Source organism: Oreochromis aureus, linkage group 3 (genome assembly GCF_013358895.1).
Source record: "Oreochromis aureus strain Israel breed Guangdong linkage group 3, ZZ_aureus, whole genome shotgun sequence".
Classification (NCBI taxonomy): domain Eukaryota; kingdom Metazoa; phylum Chordata; class Actinopteri; order Cichliformes; family Cichlidae; genus Oreochromis; species Oreochromis aureus.
This window is the reverse complement of record NC_052944.1, coordinates 130,165,466-130,176,315: the sequence shown is the minus strand read 5'-3', so window position 1 is coordinate 130,176,315 and position 10,850 is coordinate 130,165,466. Positions and strand designations below refer to the sequence as shown.

Below are 10,850 nucleotides of genomic sequence, written 5' to 3'. Positions count from 1 at the left end.
AAACACCTGAGAGTCTGAGCGTCTGAATGTGGGTGTTAACACTAGAAATTTACACAAACACACATGGAGTGGCGTCCATTCCAGCATTTCTACCAGCCTGAGCACTGAAAGTATCATTTGAAAGCTGTGTGAAGGCAAGATAGGACCCAAAGTCTGTTGTTCTGCACTTTGGTCAGCCCTGTGTGTTTTAAAGTGCTATATAAATAAACTATGATGATGATGAAAGTGCAGTCTCACAGAAGCAAACGTGAACTCAAAGCTCAGCTTTTATTGCTGGATGAGAAAAAAGAGCAGAAAACTAAGTATATTGGAAATGATAACAACTTAACCAGGTAGAGAGGCAAAACACAAAGCACGGGATGAGGGAAATTGCAACACCAACCGAGGAAAACACATGGCTTAAATACACAATTGGAACAATTAGGTTATGGGAGGCAGGAGGGAAACACAGCTGAGCCAAATCAGGCCAAACAAGACAAGGGAAGCAAAACTAAAAACACCCACCTGAGACACGGACTTTCAAAGTAAAACAGGAAACATAAAACACAGATGCAGACTTGACAAGCGGATACAGCTGACAGGGGAGACAGAGGAAGACGGAGACAGAAACCAGAAGACTAAAAACTCTAACATAGAACCCAAAAGACTAGAAATAATAAATAATGACAAAATGAAAGTTCAATTATAATGCAAAGCTCAAAACACTGGGTCAACGCCCAGGTATCCTAACAGAAAGAGTCCGTTTCCCACCACACACCTGGGTTTTTTCAGGTCAGGTAAAATAAATGTCACATGTTAAACTACATTTTACCAGAAGTGACATTCTGGTTGGACCTGAGACGTTCCTGTGGTCAGACAGGTGTAAAGACTCTAAGAACACTTTGCACAGCATTGAGGCTCCAGGAGATGCACCACAGTCCACATTCAGCCCGTCTCAAAGAGCCTTGATCAAACACAGAGCTTCCAGCAGCTTCTGCTTTTGCTTTCAGCTGACAGACAGAAGCAGAACCAGGCCCAGGTCCACAATCAGGATCAGCTACTGGGAACCAGCATCAGTCCTGGGGCACAGGCAGAGAAAACAAGGAGACAGGTCATTGTTAGAACAGATCTGACTGCTTCAAACCAGCAATTCTACTCACATGTTCGTAGCCTGAACCAGTTAAAATATGTTCTCAAATAAATTGACATATACCTTAATTCATGTTTTTAATTCATCATTTGTATAGTTAAAAGATGTTTACAATTTATACAGGGCTTGGTATAAAGGTGTGTCGTGCTCTGACCTCGGGCCTTCCACCTGTAGTAAACAAATCCAGCCAGAGATAAGGTCAGACCCAGGATCAGTCCTGAGGCTCCGATGGCGAGTTTGTTCCTCTCTGACTCAGGCATGGACGAGTCTGAGGACACACAGGTGAAAAACAGTCAGACAGGCAGTTGCTCAAGTGTGTAGATACAGACAGGTGTTTACCCCAGTCAGTGATCAGAGGTTCCTTCAGGCTGGCGTGCTCCACCATACAGGATATCTTCTCTCCAGACCTTCAACACAAAGAAACCAACATCACTGACTCTCACAGACAACACTAAATGAACTGGACTAGGTCATTAATCTGGAATTACACTCGTATGATCTAAAAGTGACTTATTTTCTGCACTACATTGCCCCTTCCTGGATTAAAAAAATAAAGAAATAGTCATAGTAGATTTTTCTTCTGTATTAAAAAACTCCTCACCAGGCCTGACCTGGACTCACCTAGGTGTGTATTCCAGGTGGGAGTGTATCTGGTAGAGCCAATTACCATCTGACATCCCATCAGTGGAAGTGACATCAGAGGTGACTTCCTGCCCATTTCTCAACCAGCTCACTTTGACTTGTTTAGGATAGAAGTTGTAGATGCTGCAGACCACCATGGCAGGATGATGACCACCAGCAGGCGTCACAGAGTGAAGCCTGACTGATGGTTTCACTGGAATATAATAATGAGGGGACTCTTTTTGGACTAATGTACCAAAAGCATAAAGTGCGCACAAAATGGTGAAGTTACTCTGTACAGTTTAACAGAACTATCTTGGTGAAACAGTGTGGACACAGAAGTTTAAAATTAGTATTTCAATTTGTTCTGACAGCACAAGCAAGGAGAGCATGCCACTGCTGTAGACTGTGTTGTGTTAATAATTATTCCATCAGGGTGAATTCTGAGGATTCATCTGATGATGTCATGGAAACAGTGGCTCACCTGACTTGAGCAGAACGTTTCTGTACCAAATCCCAGTGTTGTGATGGCAGAATGTCTCCTTCTGAGCTCTCCTCCTGCTCAGTACATCAGGATCATTGTTCCAACGCTCTGCATTCTTCACACCAAACTCAGTGTATCCAACATACTTTCCCAAATTGCTGTCAAATCTGGCAAATTCCACTTTGTTATAATATCTAGAATAGATATACTGGATGTCCTTCAGTTCAGTGGAATTAAACAGGCAGCGAAACAAACTGTAAGTCACGTATCCATCTAAAAACAAGATAACAAGAGAAGAGAACAAGAGAATCATTCAGACTGAGCTGGTCCTCTAGTGGATACTGTCACATTCCTACTGTGTTATGATGCACATGTTGTAGTAAATCAGGGCTTGCTGAAGGTTAAAAGGAAAAACAACAAAGAAAGAAACCCAAGGGACCAACTGATCTAAACAATTCAACAATGGAAGTTTTTAAATGTTGTGGTTCAGTTTGCTTTTGTGAATAAGATGGAAATTTGTTCCAGAAAACTAACATTGTGTTTGTAGTTTGGAGAGAAACTACAGATTCATCTGCAGTTTAAATTAAAAGAAGTTCAACATTCCCAAAGCATCTTTCCAATTATATATAAAAATACATATAAAAGATCCAGAAACAGAATTTAGGCATAGGTCTTAGTCTATCTGAAATTGTTAGGGGAAAACAATCAAAGAATAAAGTTGTTTCTCAGAATCTATATTCTCATCAGGGAATAGCGGAGATGTTACTGAAAAACTTTAGACCCTCCTACTCTCCCCACAAAGGGCTCAAACAATAGAGGTAAATTAGGACCATGTTTTGTGTTTTGTTTTATTTTCTGTGCAATTACAGAGCCCCAATGAATTATAAATCAAGCTATCAAGATGAGACTGAAGTTTACATGTGTGACTTTAATTCAGGAGGTTAAATAAAAGTACTGCATTGACTATTTATTCATTACAGATCTTTTTTGTTTCACATTAGTCTTTCTGAAGAATGCCAGTGATAGCGCCGTGAACAACACGTTGACCAAAAAAATAAAATGGTAAATGGCCTGTATTTATATAGCGCTTTTCTAGTCCCTAAAACCCCAAAGCGCTTTACATATCCAGTCATCCACCCATTCACACACTGGTGATGGCAAGCTATGTTGCAGCCACAGCCACTCTGGGGCGCACTGACAGAGGCGAGGCAGCCGGACACAGGCGCCACCGGGCCCTCTGACCACCACCAGTAGGCAACGGGTGAAGTGTCTTGCCCAAGGACACAACGACCGAGACTGTCCGAGCCGGGGCTCGAACGGGTAACCTTCCGATTACAAGGCGAACTCCCAACTCTTGAGCCACGAAACAAAACAAAAAACACAAAAAATCCCAAAACCCATACTAGTTATTCAATTCAGTCTCATATATGATTATGGAAAGCTCATTAGGGCTAATGTGTTTTTAATAGAAGTTAGTCTGCTGATTGTTTTATTGATGAATTAATTTTTTTCTGTAACACTTGAACAAAGTGAAACAAAGCAGCAGGACAATCTTTGTGATATAACTTGTTTGAGCAAAGTCTTCCTGTGAGTCTGTGGAGCTCAGTGGTCACTAAAACAGTGGAACCAGCTCTGAGAGACAAAGGAGGATCATCACAGATGAAGGTTACAGAAGAAAAGCTGCTTTAACTCAAACATAATACAAATAATGCGATCCCATCTCACACTTCACTAACATCTGATCAATAAAACATTGACTGTGAAAACACTGTGTATACATGATTGATTAGTGTATTGATCCTACCTGCTGTGCAGAGGGTGATGAAGAGGATGGTGAAGCACAGAAACATTGAAGCCATGTTCCCGAGTTCTCCTGACAAACGCTGACAGTCAGACTGAGAGTTGCTGTAAAAACCAGCGGAGATGGCCACATGACCTGCACCATCACCTGTTACTAGGAAGAATTGTCTGACAAGAAAACAGGAAGTGATGATAAATAAACAGAAAATATTTTACTGGAACCAATTTAACCTGAACAGTCTTACCTGGAATATTTTTTTTATGTTCAGTATTGTTGTCATTATTATATAATAAATCAGGATGTCATAATTATGTGAAACAGTTATTGTTTCATGTATCAAATAAGAAAAATAAAATTATTGCATTATTATTACAAATTTATTAATTAGCAGCTACATATAACTGTATGTAAACTATTATTTTTTCAACTTTTTATGTTGATTATGTCAATGTTGTACAATTACATGCATTGAAATTAGAAAAGTGTAAAGTTTGGATCTATTTCTGTTTCAATCAGTTGTTGACAGCAATTATTCAACATCAATGCTCAAAATTCTATTAACCTAAACATATGATTATAACAAAAGAACCCCAAAGGGCTATGCGTTTCTCTATGAGTGTACTCATAGTTTTATGGTAGAGAGAATCATTACTGACACACAGATAAGAGAGAGACCCGCCCTACTTGATGCTGCTAATTTGAATTCTGTGACTGTGTTTTCATGAGGAAATAATGACTGGATTTCCTGGTTTCAGCACCTGGCAAGACAAAACAAATCAAAGAATCTGTGCGAGCTGGTTTGATTGTAGTGCCACATTGTTATCATTCTGGAAATATTTTAATTGTGTAACATTCACCAGGTGCAAGGGACGTGTTTTAGTTATGGGTAAGGTTAGGTCCACATCTTATTTCTGAAGCTATTTTCATTCATGTATTTTTTTTATTGCATTACTCTAAAATTGAAACTAATCCTTACTCTGTGAGTGACTCAGTGGAAGTTAACAGGGCTATTGTAGTTATTTTCATGATGTACATGTTTCATGCTGCCAGTCTTAAAAGCAAACAAACAAAACAAACAAAAAAAAAAAACCCCACAGAGACACATCTCTCTTGTTTTAGTCATTGCAATGTTTTCCAGTGTATTTTAGACTAGACTATTTTAACATTTTCCTCAATACTTCTAAAAGCCTTCAAATCATATAAGGCTAAATCTCTAGGCTGTATCACTAACCACTTAGCACCCTGTGCCATGTATTTTACAGAGCATGTTTTTGTCTCTTCCAGGAGATGCAAACAATCCAGCCAGAGCCAAAACGTCATGTCTACAGGTCAACCACTTCTCCTCATTGTGTGATGGACTTTTATTGGTTAACCTCACAACTTCACCATGGAAAGCCACATGAGCACAGAGCACAGGTGGATGAATCTGCCTGGTCTGTCCTTCCTCTTTCTGATTTTGTGCTGAAGGCAGACAGACTGTCAGTTGGGTCTTGAGGAAAACATACCTGTTGCCACTGAGATAGCTGTGACTGGTAGCTTATATTCTCTCTATCCTCTTCCCAACACGAAAGCATGTTAAATGTTCTTTTTTTTACATTCTAGCCACTGTATGTTTACTTTCAGTTTAATTTAACTAAATACATTTTGATTTTGCTCTGATTCTGTTGTCTGTCTCACTTATTTTTAGTCCAGACCTTGTACCTCATCATTTTCAGAGGAAATCTTTTTGTTTGTTAAACCATTTAACACTGACCTATAAAGGCTCTGTTAAAACCAGTGAGCAGGTCAGACTCAAACACAGAACTCAACAGATCATATTCAGATCAAATCCTCCTCCACATACGATTTCTCTCCTACAGAGACTAAAGCCAGGGCTTCTGCACAGAGGAGAAGACAGGTAAATAATCAATGAGGTAGCAACAGGAAACAGACTTGCAGGTCAGAGTGGATTTTCACTACGGTGGTTAGTTCAGCACTCAGGCGACAGCTCAAGCTTTGGTCCCAGCATAATCAGTACCCAACTGGTCAGCAGATCATAAACAGGTAAGCTTGATTGTGTCAGGGTCCTGGGTCTCCTGCATTTTCAGTTCTTTGTGATTTTTGTATTATGTTGAGTTCATTTTTGATTTATTCTATGGTTCCTAGGTTTTGATCCCATGCCCCTCATGTTTCTCTGTGCCCCCCGCTGTTCTGTGTTTAGTCTTCGCCGCCCATGTGTTCCCTATGTGTAAAGTCTGTGTTTCTTGGTCTGTGTCTTCACATGTGTGTTTCCTTTTTATTGTGAAGGTCTGTGTCTTATGCATTGTTGGGAAGGCTACTTTTAAAATGTATTCAGTTCAGTTTATTTTTATTTCAAACATATACATTCATCAACATTTCATAATATCATTCCATGCAGTTGTTTGAAAAGGAGTAGGCAGAAGTATATACTTATTTAGCCCTACCCCCTTATGTTTACATCTTAATCATTTCCTCATCATCTAAATTTGAACAACAAAAACTTATACAATTGTTTCAACTTAGAACATAATGTCACAACTAAAACTATGTTTTGATTTTACTGATTTGCAAAAGAAAATAAACATCACTTTGACTGCTGTCTTGGGTTAATTGCATTTTCTTCATTCTTATACTTATTTAAAATTTCTTTTTTGAGTTTTATTTTAAACTGGTTTATATCACTACTGACCTTTATTTCTTCCTTTAACTCATTCCAGAATTTAACTCCCGCTATTGAAATGGACATCCTTTTCAATGTTGTTCTTACTCTTTGTATTTTTAAATTCCACTTCCCTCTAAAATTATACCTCCCTTCTCTCTCAAAGAACCATTTACTTATTTCGATTGGGAGCATCCCTTTCCTTGCCTTATATATTATTTGCAACTGTTTTAAACTTCACCAGATCCTGGAATTTTATAGCTTGCGTCTTAATAAAGAGTGCATTTGTGTGAGCCCTGTACCCCTCCTGATTTATTAGTCTAATGGCCCTTTTCTGCATTACGATTATAGTCTGAATATTACTTTTATATGTATTTCCCCAAACCTCTACACAATAACTCATGTATGGTAATAGTAAAGCACAATATAACATATACAATGTTTTCCTATCCAGAAATTGTTTTACTTTCCCCAAGACAGCAATGCCCCGTGCTAACTTTCCCCTCACATAATTCATGTGTGATTTCCAACAGGCCTTATGATCAATGATCACACCAAGAAATTTTATGGTATTAACCCTTTCTAGATATACATTATCAACACAAATTTCAATGTTAATGTTTTTCTTATAATTTCCAAATAAATTTTTTATTGAAATTTAATGAAACTCTGTTTCTATCAAACCACTTCTTTAATATCTTTAACTACTGTGCGATCACATCCAAAACCTGTTGCAATTCCACACCTGAACAAAGTATATTGGTATCATCTGCAAAAATTTCAAACTTTAGTATCTTCGATACTTTACAAATATCATTTATATACATAATAAACATTTTCAGACCCAATACTGATCCTTGAGGTACTCCACATTCAATATCCATCAATTTAGATTTAAACTCATTAGCTTTTTGTCTAATTAAATGCTACACCCCTAAACCCATATTTTTTCAGGTTGATTGTTAGAATTTTGTGGTCAACAGTATCAAATGCTTTTTTTTAGATGTAGAAAGACTCCAAGTGCATACTTCTTGTTATCCATACATTCTGTTATTTCTTCCATTAAATCTATCAATTAAAAAACTGTTGATCTATTATTTCTAAACCCATACTGGCAATTCGCCAACAATTCAATGTTTATCCACAAAGCTATCAAATCTTTTTATAAATAGTTTTTTTCCCCCAGTATTTTTTGTAGAAAAACCCCTTCCTGGAAAGAAAAATTAAAAATATATTGTAGCGGTTTTACAATACCATCAATTACTCTCTTTATCGTTACCATATCAATATCATGACAGTCAGTACTCGTTTTGTTCAGTCCACTGACAATATCATATATCTCCTTCTCTTCCACTGCTCTTAAAAACATTGAACTTGCATTCCATTCAATGTTTCCACCAGTCTCCCTTTCTATCATATCAACCTCTATTTCCGCAGCCAGTAGTGATGTGTCGGTCACGAACGAAATGGCTCTTAGAGCCGGCTCCTTATCGCGAGCCGTGGGTTGGGTTTTTTTCCTTTCTCTCACCCACTCTCTCGCACTTTTTTCCCGCTTCACTCCGCATGCGAGCCTTGTGCTTTGCGCTGGGCAGAGGGGGGAGGGGCGGTAGTTACACTGGCAGTAGCACAGGAACAGAGCGGGAGGGAGAGAGAGAGAAAGTCCAGGGGTCAGCAACCTTTAACACCCACAGAGCGATTTGGACCTGGTTTCCATGGAAAAGAAAACACTGGGAGCCGAAAATACTTTTTCACACCTTAAATGTGTCAAAAGCAGAGTTGCAGTCTGTTACGTGCCAATAGATGTGGCTTTGCTTTTGTGTTCTTTTTATCTTTTAGGTGTCAAGCCTCCACCTATTGGCCAGTTCAAAAGTTGATTGGCATGTGTCTATTGGCTGGTCTGGGCACAGTTGGCCAATCACTCTCCGGGGATCACTACAAATGAGCGGCTCCCTGGCCAGCTGGTGGCTGCTGGCTTCTGCTTTATGACAAACATTTGTGAAAAGGCTTCTTTGTATTGTGTGTGGTGGGAGGCTGGACAGGTAAGCTGGGGTACCCTATACACTGGCTGCAGTTTTAAACTGTTAGACACACTAGGTTATGCAGTTGATGCCACTTTTGTATGTTTTCACTGATCTTTTGTCGAGTAGCTAGGTAGGCCTTTTGTTTTGCATTTTTATTTCAGTTAGGCCCTGGAAGCTATCGACCTCTTTTTGTTTTATTAACTTCTTTGATTTGGCTAGACCACCCAGTCCTCCTCCCCACCTTTTTCTTTTGTTAAGTTTGACTATCAAGGCAAGCAACCAATGAATCCTGATTCTTAACTGTCCTGTTGTCCTCCTCCTTCATTGATTGTGGTTGTCCGGTGTTGCTGTCTCCTTCCTACCTTTGCCTCCACCATGGTGGGGGGGACGTAACACAGTCTTACACGCCTGCAGCTTCTGTCCTCCTGTTACCCCCAAAAAAAAAAACCCCATCTCCATTGAGACTGTGTCAGCTCCCAAACAGACAAAAAACAAACTAAAAACCAACAACAAACAACTTAAACATAAAAAGTCAAAAAGAAAGAACAATACAGTATCCACATCTGAACCAAAGAGTAAAACAGTGAAATGTGGATTATTAAATATTAGGTCTCTCTCCTCCAAGTCTCCTGTTAGTACATGACTTAATAATTGATCAACAAATTGATTTACTCTGCCTTACAGAAACCTGGTTGCAGCCGGATGATTATGTTAGTTTAAATGAATCAACACCCCCGAGTCTATGGAACGCCAGGACTGCCATAATGAATTATTTAAATACACCATTAAATAATTAATTAAATGTGGCAATAATTAATTAAAATCAGAAATAATTAATTCCATAAATATTTACAACACATGTAATTAATTAATTATTGACACATTTAATTAATTATTTATTTATTTAACATTTTAATTAATTATTGACACATTTAATTAATTAATTATTGACACATTTAATTAATTATTTATGTATTTAACATTTTAATTAATTATTGACACATTTAATTAATTAATTATTGACACATTTAATTAATTATTTCATGATATATTTATTTATTTCATTTTGGCAGTCCTGGCGCCTGGCTCTCATCTTGAATTAATTTTATCTGTCAGCCTCACCCATCAAACTCAGGGGGCGGGGTTAACGCTGATCGCGTCAAAACCATTGCTTTGGCCTGGTGGCCATTGTTTTTAGCACAACCGGCATGTGGAAACTAACAGAACTGAACTTTGAAAAACCCTGTTTGTGTGTCACCAAATACAGTTTTAATATTTTTTTAGCCGAGAATGTAGTGGTTTAATCTTCATATGTCTGGTCGGTTTGTCAAGATACAGCCTCTTTGCAAAAGTGCTTCGATGATTTCGGAGATGTCTGCCCAGTCTCACGGCAAAGCGTGGGATAGAACCGCTCGCCTCGCAAGCAATCGAGCTGTTATTACCATCGACAAAGCGCAGGCCCCGGTACACAGCTGTAATAACCCCCCCTGACACACTGACTTCTTTTTCTGAGGTTATATTTATCGGGGTGTTATTTCCTGATGTTCTTATGTGTCCTGCGTGTTTCAGTCGCCAATTCTGAAGTATATAACTAACATTAAAAACATGTTTAAGGAGGAGAGAGAGCAAATAAATTCGATTAACAGCTGATCTTTGGGTTTTTGTTCAGTAATCAGCGTGACCTGCCGATAATCGTTGGTGTTTCCGTCATGTAGTAACTGCTGGCTTTAACTGTACAAAGGTTGTTTGACACTATGAAACACATACAGACTTCATGATGTTCGGCTAATATTTTTATTGTGAATATTAATCATGAGGGTAAACGGCCCTGTGCACCACGGAGCGAGGTCAGCATGTCCACGATATCTTCAGCTCTCTGAGTTAACACAGAGTTTCCCAGCTGACTAACTGTCATCTACGAATATGTCACGGGTCATATCAATATGATTTTACAGAAAAGCATCCTTAATACTGCCAACTATTCCAGAGACGTGAAAATCTACAGCATAAAGAACACAAAAATATAGCAGTCTAACGAAACACTGTAACAGAGATGAACTGTCAGTTTGTCGCAGATCAAAGTGGAATGAAAGTGATTGGTTGAACAGGTGTTCCTGATCTGTGTTTTCTTCATT

General features: G+C 38.6%; 1 protein-coding gene across 1 annotated transcript; it reads right to left on the bottom strand.

Annotated features, from left to right (window-relative positions):
• Positions 1-243: 243 nt before the first annotated feature.
• On the bottom strand, positions 244-4,198 carry LOC116328438 (H-2 class II histocompatibility antigen, E-S beta chain-like). The gene is made up of 6 exons (XM_031750236.2): positions 4,039-4,198; positions 2,235-2,507; positions 1,751-1,964; positions 1,469-1,536; positions 1,284-1,397; positions 244-1,058 (listed from the first exon to the last, which is right to left on the bottom strand). Exons 1-6 carry the CDS (start codon positions 4,091-4,093, stop codon positions 1,033-1,035), a joined length of 750 nt encoding a protein of 249 aa, XP_031606096.2. The 5' UTR covers positions 4,094-4,198; the 3' UTR covers positions 244-1,032.
• Positions 4,199-10,850: the final 6,652 nt, after the last annotated feature.